This window comes from Balaenoptera ricei, chromosome 9, assembly GCF_028023285.1.
Source record: "Balaenoptera ricei isolate mBalRic1 chromosome 9, mBalRic1.hap2, whole genome shotgun sequence".
Taxonomy (NCBI): domain Eukaryota; kingdom Metazoa; phylum Chordata; class Mammalia; order Artiodactyla; family Balaenopteridae; genus Balaenoptera; species Balaenoptera ricei.
Window position 1 is genome coordinate 6,071,120 of NC_082647.1, and position 18,280 is coordinate 6,089,399.

At 44.0% G+C, this 18,280-nt stretch overlaps 1 protein-coding gene across 2 annotated transcripts in view; it reads right to left on the reverse strand.

Annotated features, from left to right (window-relative positions):
• NUB1 (negative regulator of ubiquitin like proteins 1) overlaps positions 1-11,914 on the reverse strand; it is a 28,956-nt gene extending 17,042 nt beyond the window's left edge. The window contains exons 1-7 of one of the 2 annotated variants that reach the window (XM_059933008.1): positions 11,815-11,914; positions 9,226-9,343; positions 6,532-6,699; positions 4,761-4,819; positions 3,668-3,738; positions 1,010-1,192; positions 410-501 (exon numbers count right to left, since the gene is read on the reverse strand). In XM_059933008.1, the coding sequence (XP_059788991.1) occupies positions 410-501; positions 1,010-1,192; positions 3,668-3,738; positions 4,761-4,819; positions 6,532-6,699; positions 9,226-9,343; positions 11,815-11,885 (762 nt within the window). In that variant the 5' untranslated portion in view covers positions 11,886-11,914. The other variant, XM_059933009.1, reaches the window with a different exon arrangement.
• Positions 11,915-18,280: the final 6,366 nt, after the last annotated feature.

Sequence of the window (18,280 nt, forward strand, 5' to 3'; positions counted from 1 at the left end):
CCTTACTCCAAATTAGAGAACGGGGCTGTGGAGAGACAGGGGAAGAGATGGCAGAATCATCTGTCACACTTTTCCCAAACTACCTAGCACCCCAGCCCCCTCTACTGATCCATCCCTTAGGGAATGTGGCCCCCAAGTAAAATAAACTACAGCAAAACAAACACTGCCACAGGAAGCCACTGCTCCAGGACAGCGAGGTCCTGCCGTTCTGTACTCAGGCACTGAAACTCACAGGGTGAGCCAGCCAGATGCAGCACTCATCACATGGTCATGTTCTCTGTTTATGAGCTGGAGACTGAAAGCTGTTTCTAATCCTTTACAATAACATTCCAAGATAAAATAAATAGAAAACCACTTCTGTTCTGACAGCAGATCAAAGAACAAGCCATAAATGTCTTACAGTACTTACTTTTCTTTCTGATGGAGGGATTCTGATTGATCTGCCCGTCTGGTTAGCTATGTCTAAGTATGGTGTGGTTTCTGGATCCACCACCATCTCAGCTGCAACAAAACCAAAAGGAACTCCATTAATTCAATGTTAAAAAGCGATGATGGTGACATTAAAAATGTTAGACTGTAGGGGAAGAAAGGCCAACAAGAAATGTGATACTCGGGCTTCCCTGGTGGTGCAGTGGTTGAGAGTCTGCCTGTTAATGCAGGGGACACGGGTTCGAGCCCTGGTCTGGGAGGATCCCACATGCCGCGGAGTGACTAGGCCCGTGAGCCACAACTACTGAGCGTGCGCGTCTGGAGCCTGTGCTCCGCAACAAGAGAGGCCGCGATAGTGAGAGGCCCGCGCACCGCGATGAAGAGTGGCCCCTGCTTGCCACAACTAGAGAAAGCCCTCGCACAAAAACGAAGACCCAACACAGCCAAAAATAAATAAAATAAATTTATATAAAAAAAAAAAAGAAATGTGATACTCCCCTCCCACGCACGCCCCCGGCCCATTTGCGTGATTTGCTGCCACCTTTGAGGACTTGAGCGAAAAGCCTGAAGCTCTGTGTACCTCTCTCTGCCAGTATCTCCAGGCCTCTCTTAGTCCTCTGAATTCTTTTTTCTTTTAGTTTGGCTTCATTCTGCTCTTCTTCTTCAACCTGGGAATTTTTTCTCACGTCCTCTTCAGACTGTTTTAGTTCGAGCACCATAGCTTTTACATTGTGGGTCACTCCCTGTTCCTCAAGTGTTTTCCCTGTCAAAATCAGAAATGCATGTTATAAAAAGTCATTAAATTTACTGGGTAATAGGCCATCTTTTATGTTAAATGGAATTCTTAAGCCTGCGTCAGCACTTGCAAACCACCATGCCACATGATTGGTAAGAAGATGTTTAAATTTGGCTGTTTACCTATGTTATTGTTAAGCACTGGTTAAAATCAGCCAGTGAAAATGAGCTGACTAAATTAATCCTTTGTAATTTTCTTTATTCTCATCATAAGGTCAAATTAAAGCAATCAACTGTTTGAGAATCTACTGCAAAGAGAGACATGAATTCTGCCCCCCTCTAGCTGGAGGTATAATCCAGTTCTCAGCAATGGACTGGAGGCCAGAGTGCAGCGGCACACCGTGAGAGGTGATTTACTGAAGTGGGTAAAAACAAACACCTTGGGTTCCACCCCTTCCTAACTCTATGGCCCTGAGTGAACCACTTACTGTCCACGTCCTCACACACAAAATGGGAATAAAGACAGAGGGAGAAGTCAGTGGAACAGAATGAAAGAGAATATGAACAAAATCAAAAGCTGGCTCTATGAAAAAAATTAATCAAATATACAAACCTAACAAAAATTAAGTCAAAGATGCAAAAAAACAACAAACAAAAGGAAAAAGGGTAAATATAGATAGCAAACATTATAAATAACACAATATTATGAACTATAAGCATCTAAGTTTGAACATATTTCTGAAAACTCTAGTTGGACACACATTCATATACATACGTACATATACATACACATATATATATATTTAGAAACTCGACAACCATTCTAACATTTATATTGAAAAATAAAGGACTTCCTTGGTGGCACAGTGGTTTAAGAGTCCACCTGCCAATGCAGGGGACACGGGTTCGAGCCCTGGTCTGGGAAGATCCCACATGCCGCGGAGCAACTAAGCCCGTGCGCCACAACTACTGAGCCTGCGCTCTAGAGCCCGCGAGCCACAACTACTGAAGCCTGCACGCCTAGAGCCCATGCTCCGCAATGAGAAGCCACCGCAATGAGAAGCCTGCGCACCACAACGAAGAGTAGCCCCCGCTCGCCGCAACTAGAGAAAGCCCGTGCACAGCAACGAAGACCCAGTGCAGCCAAAAATAAATTAATAATTAAAAAAAAAAAAAAAAGAAAAAGAAAGATCCATCAATGGCCAAGTTACCTTGATAAAGAAGAGCCAAGAGGGAGACTCATCTTACTAGATTTTAAAGCCACAACAACAAACAAACAAACAAACAAAAACCTCTGGTGACACTATCCGTGCGGCCCTGGGCTTGAGGAAAGAACTTCTTAAAACACGAACAATAAGGTGAAAAACTGATGGATTTGATAACATCAAAATCAAGGATTTCTGCCCAATGAAGGATACCACAAACTAATTAACATAGAGATGAGATGACAAACAGTGCAAAGGTATCTAAAACAGGCAACAGGAAATGGCTAGAGGTGATGCCGGAAAGGCCGACTAGGGCTAGGCTGTGAAGGCCGCATTACATCAGGCTGGGATGGGAACCTGACTCTCCGTAGGCCATAGGAACCTACTGGAAACCAAACAGACTACAGTGCTTGCCCGAACTGCTGCAATAGCTAACCCGTCTCCCAAGTCCATTCGTGTCTCCTTCACATCCATTCCCCTACTGCAGCCAAAGTGATCTTTGAAGCACAAATATAACTGTGTCCACTCCCCAGCACCAATGGCTTCCCACCTCTCTGGAGAGAAGCGCTCTAATACCGAGTAAGGCTCAGGTCCAGGGTTCCTCAGCAGCACTACTGGCATCCTGAGCTGCACTAAGTCTCTGCTGTGGGGACCGTTCGGTGCCTTGATGTTCAGCACCATCCCTGGTCTCTTCCCATTAACTGTTATGAGCACAACCTCCCCTGGCCCCCTGCTACCAAGTCATGACAACCCGAAATGTCTCCGGACATCGCCAAATGTCCCCTGGGTGGCAAAGTCACCCTGGGTTAAGAACCACCACTATAATCTTTACAATGTGGCCTCTCCGCCTGGCCCTCCATCCTTAAACAGCACTGCCCTCTGCTCACCTGCTACACTCAGCCACACCGGACCTTTTCAGTCCCTCGAGTTCACACGATGGGGCTCTGACACGAGGCGCTCTGTCTGGAGTGCTCCCCACCGCAGCCTCCTCCCCGTCTTCACTCAGCTTTAGCTCTTCTCCCTCAGGCAGAATTCACTAGAAACTCTATTTTACTTTCAGCACGTCTAGACTTCCATTCTGTAACATTTCATCAGACCTGTACTGAGTATCTCTGGAAAAGTTGCTTCCTGCTTTACATTTTTATTTTAGTAAACTCTAAAATAATTGGTTTTGCATTATATACGTGATAAAGCCACCCAAAATTTTTGAACAGAGGAAGAGTGCGAAAAAAAGATACAAAGTCATTATTTCTCTATTGACTTGATTTACAAATTCTGCATACTTTGCCATAACATACCTAGTTGAAGTTGTTTCTTATTTATGACAATTTTGATATAATTTTCTTGAAATCCAAAGGTTTCAGCTATTCTGTAAAATAAACCAGAAAACTATAGGTAACCAAATTTGTTATTTATTATCCATTAAATAGATTTTAATCATGATAGCTATTTTATACATTCTTCTCAGAAACACCCAGTATTCCAATTTACTGACTCACAACATTACTTCAGATAAAGTCAGCTTACTAGATGGTTATTTGAAACTGTGTCAGAGACAATGTCCTTTTATAAACTATCTGTTTTACTATTTGGTTCCTTGTGAAGTAGAGACCACTGGTGCTGTGTATCTGTTTGAACAGGAGGGCCCTAGCTGCATGTCAGGAGAAAATCCATCCTCTATACCTTCTGTGGTCTCCTTGGAGGAGCCTATAATAGGGGGGGGTTGTTCCATACAATCTTCTGCTCATTGTGTGTTGAATGAATGATGCTTCCTGAATCCATCCCTAACAGCCCTGATGTAGACCAAAGAAGAAAATGAGAAAAATCACTTTAAGAAACACTGACTGGCTATCCCTGGAGGTATTCAAAATACTTACCATTTAAAAATACACAAGTAGATGAAGTAATTGACCGGGTCTCAAGTTAGATTTTCACTGGTATGTGACAGGCAGGTATTTTTTTTCATTTTACAAATGGGCCAACAGCCTGAAACTGGCTGAAACACTTCACTGAACACCACAGCAAGCTATTAGTGCATTAAGGAATAAAATTCAAAACTAACGATCTGGCCAGTATCAGGCCGCGTCCTCTTTCTATCACTCATTCACTGATTCAAACCCGGATCAGGCACATGCACCCAGAGTTCCCACCTGCTCACAAGTCACACCAGGAAGTGAAGGAGAGTGCCGCAAGTCCTGAGTTCTCACTTTGCCCTTAAATGCCAGTGTGAGCCTGCGAAAGTCCTTCAGCCTCAAGGCCTCAATTTTCCCTTCCATTCAGTGACGATAATCATACCTGCCCCATCTCTCTTACAGGACGGCCAGGGAGGATCAAATGAGCGGGTGTGAAAGAGCCAAGAGCACCTGGGGCACAGGGCACACAGATACTTACTTAGACCTCAGTTCTCTGCCAGTGACATGCAGTCGGGTCTCCAACAAGTTTTTCCTATCCTATTTAAAAATAAGACAAATAAAATGCACTTGAATTTGACACTTTTTGGAGCTGTTACTCTGCCTATAAAACCAGACAGGTTGATATCAGACGATGTAAATACTCGCATGCCTAGCATGAAGCTATTGAACAAAACCTGACGTGTGCTGACCCTGTGACCCGGAAGTCCTCAAGGGGGCAGCAGTGTGGCACCACAGGCAGGGCTTCAGTCTCTGGGGGGACGTCAGCTGCTCAGCGGGGTTTGTCCCCTGTCTACTCAAGGGAGCTGGCCTCTGCTCCACAAGGACCCATCCCACAACCTCTGGCACTGGGGCCACCTCAGTGAGCAAAAGAGATAGTCCCTTCAGCGCTCCCACTGAGGAGGGAGCAGCAAGACGTGTTCTTGGAACCTTTCCTTCTCGGATGGCTGGGCTTCAGAGGAAAATATGGGACCACCAGGGACACCTATGAGACCACGCAAATCATCTGCTCTGATTCCATACTCACCAATCAGCTTTCTGACTGGTGGTCTGGTTTCCCAGGTACTTGATACTAGCAATGAAGAGTCCTGTATATACATACTGCCCTTTAAATTCCCGAACTGGCATTCTGAGATAGATATATATATAATTTCCTTCTTCTAATAAAGCTCTTTGTTTTTCCTAGAAATTTTTAACAGCTTTATAGGGATGTAACTTACATACCTTAAAGTTCCCTGTCTAAAAGTATAAGAGTCAATGGTTTCTAGTGTATTTACAGAGTTATACAACCGTTATCATAATCAAATTTCAGAACATTTTCACCATCTCCCCAACCAAACATGTGCCATACCTCTTATTCCCTCCCCTTCCCCCACCCCAGACAACCATGAATATATTTTCTGTCTCTATGGATTCGCCTACTCTAGATATTTCATATCAATGGAACAACACAGTATGTGGCTTTTTGTGTCTGGCTTCTTGCATAATGTTTTTGAGGTTCATTCATGTTGTAGAGTATCGGTACTTCGTTCCTTTTTATGGCTGAATAATATTCATTGTATGGGTGCACTCCATTTATCCACCGACAGACATCTGGGTTGTGTCCACCTTTTGGCTATTGTGAACTGAGCTGCTACAAACGTTCATGTAAAAGTTTTTGTGTAGACATAGCTTTCATTCCTCTTGGAGTAAAATAGCTGGGTCATATGGTAACTCTTATACACACTTACTTTCATTTCTTCTGAGAATAATTAACATTGATCAGTCTGAAGAGGCACCCTTGGGTGCCCTGCCTCAGTAACATTTCTGGACTTCAACTACTGAGGACGTGGCCCTGACACAGGTGGCCCAGGTTACGGTGGCCCTGCTTGGGCGCTCAGCTATGCCTCTGGCTTCCACTGGCATAGAAAAAAAAGACGAATTCCTTTGTGATGTGTCCTACTGCACACAGTTTTAGAAAATCTGAAATAATCTTTTATTCCCCATTTTTGCTAAATGTTCATTCAAACTCTAGAAAAGGTAAGAATGTGACGCACAGCTCTGTGAAGCCTGCAGGCCAGACTACTTTGTAAATGTTCCAGCTTAAGAATCCATAAAATTGACTTTTAAGTTTTTAAATGTTCAACATGTAAAGTAACTGAAAAGAATTTTATCTTTGGATTGTATCTTCAAAAAGAACTCATAATTTATTTAATCGCATTACCAAGTTAACTAAGCATTAGTAACTATGTAAATTTGGGGAAACTACTCACTTTTTTCACCCGTGGTGGTAAGAAGACTTCGATTGTAGCGATTCCTGTTGCTTTATAGTGCTCATTGCCTGTGCCACGCTCCACTGCTTTGCAACGTATTTCTTCTATTATCTTTTCTACTTCATTTTCACAACATTCTAGCTTGTCAGAGTACTTCTTAGCAAGGTCCTATGAAGAAAAATTTAAAAACACAGATCAATACAGTACCAACTCAAAAAAGAAAAAAAGTATAATACAGAACAGTGCATGTGGGACTCTAAGGCGAAAAAACTAATGAGTGGTGGTCACCCCCGTTATAGTGAAATCCAGACTGTGGCTTGACATCTTGAGAGGTGTAGAGTTTAGAGAGGACCCAGGGAAACATCAAAACCAGGAAAGGACAGGAAAATAGGCCCAAGAGAGAAAGTAAGACCAGTTGGGATTACGCTAGGGGGGAAAAGCAAGGTGGGCTGTGACTTATGTAACTGCAGTATATACATAATTATTTTAAGGAATAATGAACTGTTCAATACCACTAAAGGGTGGGGACAAAAAAACCAAAAACACAAACAGAGAAAACATTCTAATTTTCCTAACTTGTGAGAACAAGTCAGGTTAGATGATGGTGTAAGTATATATTTATAATAGGGGAGATGTTCATGGTACACATAAGTTACAAAACAGATCAGAGGACCTCCCTGGTGGCGCAGTGGTTAAGAATCTGCCTGCCAATGCAGGGGACACGGGTTCGAGCCCTGGTCCGGGAAGATCCCACATGCCATGGGGCAACTAAGCCTGTGCGCCACAACTACTGAGCCTGCGTTCTAGAGCCCGTGGGCCACAACTACTGAGGCCTGCACGCCTAGAGCCCGTGCTCCACAACAAGAGATGCCACCGCAATGAGAAGCCGGTGCACCACAAAGAAGAGTGGTCCCCGCTCACCGCAATTAGAGAAAGCCCGTGCGTAGCAACTAAGACCCAACACAGCCAAAAATAAATAAATAAAATAAATTTTAAAAAAACCAAAAAACAAAACTTTCTGTAATTCTCTAGAAAACATAAACATAATTACCCAGTGAGGGTTTTTTTCCCCCTCCTGACACCAACCAATTCTGACACCAACTGGATGTCCTACAATTCAATTCAGTTGTCACTAACGACCTGGAGTTAGAGGCAGACTCCACAGGCTAAGGGCTCAATCCCACACGTCTGCCTTCATTTCAGGCACCAGGTATCGGGCCCCCAGGTTACCCACACTTCTGTCTGACTTGGCTACAAAGTCAAGGGTCCCTACAACCCCTACCCCTTCAGGCTTGGTAATTTGCTAGAACAACTCCACAGAACTCAGGAAAATGCTCTACTTATTATTATAGTTTATGATAAAGAGTATAAATGAACATCTATATGGAGATGTACATATGGCAAAGTCTGGAAGGGTCCAGAGTGCAGGAGCTTCTGTTCCTGTGGAGCTGCAATGTGCTACTCTCTGGCGCATGGACGTGTCTGCCAATCTGGAAGCTCCCAAAATCCATCATTTAAGGGTTTTTATGAAGGCTCCATTATGTAGGCACGATTGATTAAATCACTGGGATTGATTAAATCACTGGCCGTTGGTGAGTAGCTTGATCTCCAGCCCTCTGCCCTCGCCAGAGGTGGGAGGGTAGGGCTGAAAGTTGCAAGCTTCTAATCAAAGTCTGGTCTTTTAGGCGAGCAGCCCCACCCTGAAGCTCTCTCCAAAGAGCTGCCTCTTAGAACAATAGATGCCCCTGTCACCCTTACCACTCGGGAATTTCCAAGGGTTTTAGGAGCTCCGTGCCAGGAACTGGGGACAGAAAACAGCTTTCTTATTATGTCACACCTAGTTTCTAAGCCAAGAATTTATAACAAGCAGATTCAGAAGAAAGATCAGAAGGTTTGCAACAACTAAGAAGTGAGTCCTGTCAGGAACGAGAGAGACAGGAAAACTCTAAGATCCTGACACAGCTATCACCTCCCAAGCACGTCACTGTGTCACAACACAGGACAATTTGATGCCCTCCTGACAATCCTTAGTCCTTGATAAATGTTACACTGTTTATCTCAATATACTCAGACTGAGAAAACAGAGAAGTACATTCTAGGATATTCCAATGTAATAGATTTCTATCAAAAATGATTAATGTTCCTCAGCTTCGAAAGGCAGGCAAACTTCAATTTCTAGAAGTTTCACTTATGTAAAATGATGGCATTTCTGATGATACCATAAAAAACCGAGGCATAATTATTAGGAAAATATATTTTGGAAAAATGAACAGATAGTCATAGTGTAAACAAAGCTGGGGGAGGGAAGCATTGTCTTACAGCAGACCACAGTAGCAAGGAGGGCTGAGAACCCACCAGAACGCTAACCCTGAACAGCTCACACACTAAGCTTCTGACTGGAACTGCCCCGCTAGCAGGAACACCCAGATTAGTAAACTTAGGTAACTTCGTGAAGGTATTAGAAATGATGTATGCCAAAATAATTAGATGCCATTCTCATATAAATAAAATCTTTTTAAATAAAAATAAGCTTGCCAACTGCTAATAAAATGTGGGAACCTGCTTTTCACTAATGTTTTTGGTTATGACAAAAGTTTACCTGGTTGTGCCTGGCAATTTCTGGTGACTTCAGAATCTTACTTACCAAGGAGACTTACAACACAACTAATTATTAATGTCTTAAAAGAAAAATACCTTCAATGCCAAACCAACTTTTTTATTTTCATCTGTATATGGAGGCTTCCAGAGTTGAATTCTGTCTTCCCTTAAAAACTGGGTCAATTTTGCTTGGAGGTATTTCTTTTGCGCCATCCTTGAAAGCAAAACAGTACATCAATGATACCCCACGCCACATTTTAAAGTGTTTTATAACTTACCTAATACACTGACGGGTTTTGTAGAGCAAGCAGAGGTCTCCTCCACTCCTCCTTCTCCAGTTTAATCTAAATTACTTTTAGATTAGGTTTTAACTAGCTCCAGGCTTCTCTAAAAGATATACATATTACATACAGACTGAAATATATATTACATATGCAATTATATATATTACATAAAAATACATATTTCAAAGTTGCTAATATGTAGCAAGGTTTATTACACTTTTCTATTTCTTAACCTGCTATTATTCTCTAAGAGAAAAGATAAGATAAATCCCTAAAGTAGTGAACTTAAACAATTTGATGCAGAGCTTATCAATTCTCCTGTATGTTGGCTGTTTCAACACAAAAGACCAATCAACCTGGCAGGTAAACATGAAGAAAAGCTAGCTTGAACCATGAACTATCAATAATAAATATTTTCTATATCTTAATTTTTTAAATTAAAAATTTAGTGTTCACAATACTAGAAAAGTTATGCATGCTATTTTGTGATAAAGCATAAAAGCAAATCTACATATACTATTCAAATCAATACTGGCTGGGCCATCATTTTACAGATGAGAAAACCAAGGCCCAAGTTTGTAAAATGACTCGATCAAGGATGCAAAATTAGGCAGCATCATAACTAGCATTGGAACTTCTGCCTACAACACTGGACCACTGGATTCTGCCTTCTGTCGCGAAATCCCCTGCTGCTTCTCTGTCCTGTGTATGTAACTACTCTCTCCCAAAGAATCACACGCAGCAATGGAGCTGTCTACTCGTCCTTCACTAGCACACCAACTCAAAGGGGTGAGTGAGGCTGCTAGAGAATGAAACAGCTGACAGGGGCAGTACAGCCAAAACAGATAAGCAGTACGAAAAGTCAAAAGTTATTACTCCTGAAGGATGAAGACACATTCTAGGGAGTGAAAAAATATGTTAAGAGTTAATGTAACCTAGATAAGTAACTTTCTTTTTTTTATTCAGGGGCTGTATTCCACACTCCCCAAAACTCAATTCACCCGATTTTTAAATCAAGTTTGAGAACTTAAGTGTATTCCATAAACAAGTGTCTTAAAAGAAAGTTCAAATCTATTTTATATCAATTTGGAGGCAAGAAAAAGGGTAATCAGGATAGCGGGGAGAAAAGGGATAAAGAAAAAAAACACATCAAAGAGGGGGCTGTGTGCATCCAGGTAACCTACAAAAGAACCCCAGATTTTCAAGCACTAATAAACTGCTTCTCGCACAGAAAAGCATATTAGCACTTACGAGCATTAGCTTTCCAAACACAAATAACTTACAGGACCACTACACAAAGTTAGTTCTCTACTCATAAATGTTCAGAAATTCCCACTAAAGTATCACTTGTGGGGAGAGGGCCATTTACTGGAGCCAAGCTATCTCGAAGGCTGAATGCACAGCCCTGTGCCATCCAAGCAGCTACCTGATCAAAGTCTCAAGGGATTTCCTAAACCTAGTGTTCGGCCCACACTCCACCCAACCAGCAAATAAACAGCAAGGAGGGTCTATGAACCACCACTCATGTTTGAGAAAAGATTACACCACTGTCTTGAAACTTACAAAACTTCACTTCCAGACAACCGAATAAACGAGGATACATATTTTGAATCAAATCAAAAGGGAAAAAGGTTTAATAAATCAGTTTCCGATTTTAACTGGAGAACTGAACGTTTCATGCATGCCATACAATGTTCGGCAACACAGCCCCCCACCAAAAGCAGAAATTCATTAGTACTACTGCTCTAAACTGAAAGCGAAAGGGTATCAAACGTTCCTTTAAAATTTCACTTTCACTTTTGTAATAAATCGATCAACGCTACCTTTCCCCAGAGCTTTTCAAATATATATCTATATATATATTCATTCAAAATACATTAATTTTTCTCTTAGGCAGACTATTACAAGAATCTTGTATTAAAAAATAAGAGTATGGGAAGGAGTTGAGAAATACAGAATCAGATCGTCAAGGTTGGAGAAAATAAACAGTGTTTTCTCATTAAACAGCAAAGAAAATCTGTCTTTGCAAACAAATCCCAAATGGCATATCTGGAATTACAGTGTTATGACTCAAGCTTTTTGTATGGCTAATTAATTTTAATATATACATATATTTCTCTTTCTCCCTCCAAAGACACTATTCAATCTTCTTAAATACCCAGCACCTCTGCCCAGCCCAGAGCAAACCTAGGGCGCGGCGAACGGCCGGCGCGACCTGAAGCCCCGGCCCGCCGACCCCAGTCCCGGCCGAGCCTCCGCGCAGGGCGCCCACCTCCCGCCGCTGCGGTCGCGCCCGACCCACACGGGGTTGGCGTCGGGGTCGCGCCGGGGAAGCGGGGGCGCCAGGCGGCGCGGCTGAGACCCGGGTCTGGGACTGGACGCCCAGCCGCCGTCTCCTCACCTGCGCCACAGCAGCGCCAACCGCGACCCGCCGAATGCCCGGATGCGGCGGCGGCCGCCGTTTGTTTTCATTCCGGGTGAGGCCGGCCCCGCCCCCGCAGCCTCTGTCGCCGGGCCGCCCCGCCCCCACGCGGTGGCGAAGCAGGGTTGTGGGCGGGGGCTAAGATGGGGGCGGGGTTGTGGGTAGGCTGTGGGCGGGGCTAAGACGGACCCGGGGGCGAGGCGGGAGTGCGGGACAAGGGTGGGGCGAGGACCCTGGCTGGAGACTGGGGGAAGATGTGGGTGGGCAGAGGGGAGGGCGAGAAGGAGCTGGGGCGAAGACCCCGCCCCGGACTTGCTGGGGGTCGGGGGCGGGGCTGGCGGGAAGACCCGGGCCGCGAGGTGCTGTAGGCCTCAGCCCGGAGCTGCGGAGACCGCCGGCCTAGCCTCTGAGGGCTGAGGCACTTGTCAGGGCGGGACTGCTGGCCCGGCCCGGTTTGCCTGACTTGAGGAAATGGAGCCTGGCTTCGTTTCTCCAGAAACCTCGAAAGAGGCCAGAGCACCTGGCAGGAAGTCCCTTTTTCCCCCCGAGGGAGAGTCTGGACCTTCTGCAGCCGGGTCCGCCCCCCGCCCCCACCAGACTGGGCCAGATGTGATGTACCCCCTAAAGTCCGGCTTTTCATCCCGCCGTCCATCACCCCGCCGGGGCCTCCCCTCGGTGAACTTCCCGGTCCCTTGCCCTCGCGCCTCTCCGCTCATTGCTGGCCCTCCTGAGCCGGTCCCCACACGCTGTCGGCGACGAGATCCGTGGAGATCCGCCGGCTGCCGAAGCGCTCTGCCGTCGGATGTGGTCCATACACGTAAACCTCTGCGCGGCCGATGTCGGATGTCTAGGTGAGGAAATAAGACCAGGGTGCACAGGGGCTTCCCTGGCGGTCCAGGGGTTAGGACGCTGCGCTTCCAGTGCAGGGGGCGCGGGTTCCATCCCTGGTCGGGGAACTAAGATCCCACGTGGCGCGGCCAAAAAACAAACAAAAAGACAAGGGTGCATAAAAACTGAGGGCAGTGTGTGAAATGCTCAGAGGTCGAGAGCAGAGCCTGGGTGGTTGAGCACAGGTCCTGGCCGAGCTTTGAGAGATGGTTACACCCGCCCTTGGCAGGACCCGGGAATGGAAGCTAGAGTCCGTCTCAGACCCCAGAAAGTTTACTCCGGTGAGGCTGTTGGCCCTTCCATTGCGAATCCCAAGGCCCTTCCTTGGACCCGCTCTAGCACTGCCGAGGGCTGGGGCTTGAGAGCTTGGGCCCGGCACCCGGCAGCCGGTTCCAGCCCTGGGTACCTGGGCAAGCTACCCGGCCCCCACCTCACCCGGGACGACAGTACCGCTGCCCGCCGGGGCACCGTGGAGAAACCGTGCGCTAGGATCTGGCCCTCTCCCTACACCGGGACAATCCCTAGGACACGAGTAGCCCCTGCACCACCTTTCCCAAAATGAATGTGTTGGGTCTAGAATCACACCAGGAGCCGTGGACGGTCTGAAAGAGGCTTTGCACACGCTCTGACACCCTCCACCAGGAGAGGGAAACACGACCCCCCCCTCCTGGTGCCCTCCGACTCTCTGGGGGAAGCCTCGGGTGGGATGTGCGCCTAAATCCATCTTCGGGCAGAGAAACGTGTTCCCAAAGGTGCCCTGTGTGCCAGTGTTCCTGGCCCCCACCGGGAGGACTCTGCACACACCATGCGAGCGACATCTGTTCCCTTTTTTCCTCTGCTGACCTGCAGGCGTTGCCCACGGGCCTGACAGGGCATAGGAAGCAGGCAGATTGCTGTGTCTTTCCAGACAAGAGTCTCCTACCTCCATAGCCTCCTTTGAGGACACAACCACTTAGGAAAGCTTTGAAATTAAAGTTCTTTACCTTGGGCCAAATCAACTTCTTAGTCAAGGCAAAAGACGAATGGCAAAACGGGGGAAAATATTGCCAGTTCACATCAGAGACAAATCTCTTTAGTACATAAAGAACTCTCACAATTTGATAAGAAAAAGACCAAAATAGAAAACTGGGCAAAAGCTACTAAAATATGATTCACTGAAAAGGAAATATAAATGGTTTGTAAGCATACAAAAAATTACTAATCTCATTCATGATGACATACTAAATATAAAACTACACCAAAATACCACTTTTTACCTCTCAGATTGAAAAAAAATTGGATACCATGCTATGATAACAAGGCTATGTGGAAATAGGCACCCTCATACCTTACTTGTGGAAGGTTAAATTGGTCCAACTCTTAAGAGGGCGATACAGCAGTATCTTTCAAGATGAAAATGCATAATTCAACTTTTATGGGTCTTACTGTATTTTATTAATCTGCCTCTTTTCTGTTGCTCTTACATTTAGTGGCTTCAACTGCAATTTCTTGAGATGAAGAATTCTTAATTTGTGTATGTGTTTTGGTTGCTGTGGGTTTTGTGGTGATAAAGAATCAGGGGACTTCTGCATAACTGTTCCTACTTCCGGTGGAGTAAAACCGGAAAATCCTTAAACATCCTTTGCATGACAGTGAAATTTAATGCTAAATGTTACCAATTCTTGCTAGAAAAAATGAAAAGAAACAGGAAGTTTTGGCAGTTCAGCTTTATTTATAGTTGCTTGGATCAGAACAATATACATGCAGTGGGTTAAGTTGTGTGGTAAACTAATTTTTTTATAGATGGAGAAATGGATTTGAAAAGAAAATAACTTCATTCTTGATTTTTCTACTTATAAATGGGAATTTCCGAGGAGTGGTTATAAACTAGAATTTTGGGGGGAATTTGAATGATGATTCATACTTTCAGTCTGGTAAGTTTTCAGTTTCACTGATATTAGGAGATATGGTCGTTTTATTCAGCATCTTGGCTGGATGAGAAGACTGGAAGGAACAGAGAAAACAAGCGGGTGGAGAGGGAGGTTTGTTCCCATCTGATTGGGAATACATAATTTCAGTCACCCTTGAAAATGATAGAAGCTGAAAGGAGTTATGAAAATATCAGATGAGAGTTACTCCGAGACTCAGGAGACATGGGCTGGGAGAATAGATCTCAGGTACTATCAGAAAGGAGTTGGCCTGCTCACCTGTGACTCGGGTAGAATCATTCTAGAAGCATTTAGCCCTCATGTTCTGTGTCCTGGTTTTGAATCTCTGACATATCCTGGTCCCAGATGTTTAACACAAGTACTCCATTCATCTGTCTCCCAAAAGATGCGTACGTAGGCAATGTACTAACTTTGAAAAATAAAATAAAATAAGGGCAGAGATGATGAGGTAAATTAAACCATGGTATCAATACTATTGAATTAAGTTCTGGGTAATCTATCTGTGTTCTACTGTTTAATCCATTTTTAAAGTTAAAAAGAATTCTATATACAACATTTGTTTTGTGATTTAAATTTAGGGATGAATTAAAACTAAGGTGACTATGAAGGCAAGAAAGTAGCTAATCATTGCTGTAGGCTTACAGTTTGAAAAACTTCTATGGAATGCTAGAATACTTTTTTTTTCTTTTTTTTTACTTAATTCCAGATAACTTATAAATCACATATTATGCAAGACAATTAAAAAGATAAAATCAGAGGGGGACTTCCCTGGCGGTCCAGTAGTTAAAACTCCGTGCTTCCAAGGCAGGGGCGTGGGTTCGATCCCTGGTCAGGGAACTAAGATCCCACATGTCAGGCAGTACGGCCAAAAAAAAAAAAAAAAGATAAAATCAGAAATCTTCACTATCCCTGTTCTCTAAATAAAACCTAATGCCTAAAACTTTGGGGAATGTTTAACAGGTTTATTTTCTTTCATCACATTAAAGATGCCATTCCATTGTCTTCTGGCTTTATTGTTTCTAAAGTCAGCCAACAATCTTCAAAGGTAATGTATCTTTTTTTTTTTTCTGGATTCTCTTAACATTTTATGTTTATCTTTGGTTTTCAGCAGTCCTGCTATGATGTGCTAGGTGTGGCTGGCTTTGTGTTTATCTTACTTTGGAGTTATAGTGCTTCTTGAATCTATGATTTGATGTCTCATCAGTTTGGGGAAACTCTTGGTTATTATCTCTTTTTGTATTGTCCCATTCTCTTTCTTTTTTCTGGGAAACCAATTACATATATGTTTCACTGTCTCATAGTGTCACACATGTCCTAATGCTTGTTTCTGTATTTTTTCCATTCTTTCCTTTTGTGCTTCAATTTGTATATTCTCTATTGATTTGTCCCCAGTTCACTAACCCTGTCTTCTGTTGTGTCTAATATACTGAATTTATAATTTTATTTAATGTACTTTTTAGCTCTAGAGCTTCCATTTGATTTATTTTTCCAGATTTCAATACTCAAGTAAAATTCTCCATCTTTTCCTCTATTTTCTTGAACATGTTAACCATAGTGATTTTAAAGTCAGGTAACTTCAGTATCTGACTTAACTGTGGGTCTGTTTCTATTGTCTTTTCTCTCTTGTTTTTCATATATCTGGTAATTTTTTATTAGGTGCCAAATTTTGCTTGTAAAAAGTTGTAGAGGCTTCAAATGTTATTATCCTCCAGGGAGGGTTTACCCCTTACTCCAAGAGACCAATGAGAAGAGTAGCCAATCTCCTTAATCTAATCAGAGACCGTACTGAGTCACGGCTGCATTGAGATCCTGGTAGGGCTCAGTCTACCTCTGTGTCTCCAACTTCCACCTGGGAGCCTGGGGTTTGCTCTGCAGTGACCCACCCCATCAGCACCCCAGCAGGTCTCAAATGCAAATCTTCACCTTGCAAGTCTATCAAAAGCTTCCTCTGCTTTTCAGAGGCTTTCCACTTAAATTTCAGTTTCTTGAAATACAGAGTTGCCCAGAATCTGGCACATGTCCTTGGAATTCCCCACTCGGTCTCTGCCAAAAGCTCCGCTGTTTGCCTGTCCCCAGCAGTGGCCCTCTGCAGACTCAAAGTCTGGATTCTCAGCCTCATGCCTGTGTCCAGAATTGGCAGATGCCCTCAGGGTAAATAAAAGTGGCTACAGACATTAGCTCACCCTCTGGGGTTCTCTGCTCCCTGGAGTCTTTTTTTTTTTTTTTTAATTTATTTAATTTATTTTTTTTTGGCTGCGTTGGGTCTTCGTTACTGCACGCGGGCTTTCTCTAGTTGCGGCGAGTGGGCGCTACTCTTGGTTGAGGTGCGCAGGCTTCTCATTGCGGTGGCTTCTCTTGTTGCGGAGCATGGGCTCTAGGTGCGTGGGCTTCAGTAGTTGTGGCACGCATGTTCAGTAGTTGTGGCTCGTGGGCTCCAGAGCGCAGGCTCAGTAGTTGTGGCGCACAGGCTTAGTTGCTCCACGGCATGTGGTATCTTCCTGGACCAGGGATCGAACCCGTGTCCCCTGCATTGGCAGGTGGATTCTTAACCACTGCGCCACCAGGGAAGCCCCTGCTTTCTGGAGTCTTAATTCCTCCAGCTCTTGTCTCTTCAGCAGCTCTTCACTGCCTTCAAAGCGATGGATTCTGCCGTTTCTTTCTGGCTTTTCTAGTTGTTGTTAGTGGGAACGTTGGTCTGCTGCAAGCTGCTTTATCACCCCTGAGAGTGGACATTCAATTTATTGATGGACCACTATGTAAATTAAAAGGTAAAAGTGATGGGACTTCCCTGGTGCGTTTAGCAGAAACCAACAATTATTACTTAAGAAAACAGGGGTTTATTTTTCTCCCTTCAAAGGAGTCCAGAGGTCTGTAGTCCAGAGCTGATACCATCACTGAAGTTTCTTTTAATCTTCCTTCTGGAGAAAAACATTTGTACTTTGATGGAAAAGTACCTGTTATCTGTAACACACCCTTCCACCTGATCAGACCCAGGCAGCTATTTCACAACTCTAACTAACTGTAGGTAACTAATAGCAATGCAGAATTCCTGTCTGTAACTAAGCAGATTCTGCCCTTTCAGGTAAAGGTTCAAGTGTCTTCCCTCCTACCCTGTGGAAAGCCAGTTTTATCTCCATTTTCCATTCATTTCAACATTCCTTTACTCCATATGAATTTGTGCTTCTTGGTACCTTATAACATCTGCTTAGTTCCCTCATGAGTTCAATAAAATCTTTAACATATGTTCATTTTTATATCTGAATGTGAGGCATGATTTTACTTTTTTTCTGAAACTTACCTTTTAACACTTTTTATGCCATCAACAAAAGATGTCAACTGTACCTCCAGGCATTGTGTTTGTGGTCCAGATGAGAAGAAGGGGGAAGGGCTAAGAATGAAAAGTATGTCAACTAACTCTGTCCATTTTTATCTGGAAAACCATAGCTTGTCCAGAAGCCCCACTCCTAAACTTCCTCTCACTTCTGACTGATTAGGAAAAAAATGTCACCTCGTCACTACTAGTTGCAAGGCACGATGGGAAATTACTGCTCACCCCCCCACCAAAAAACAACAACAACCTGGTAATCAATTAGCAAGGAAGAAGGGGAGAATGGACATTGGGTAGACAG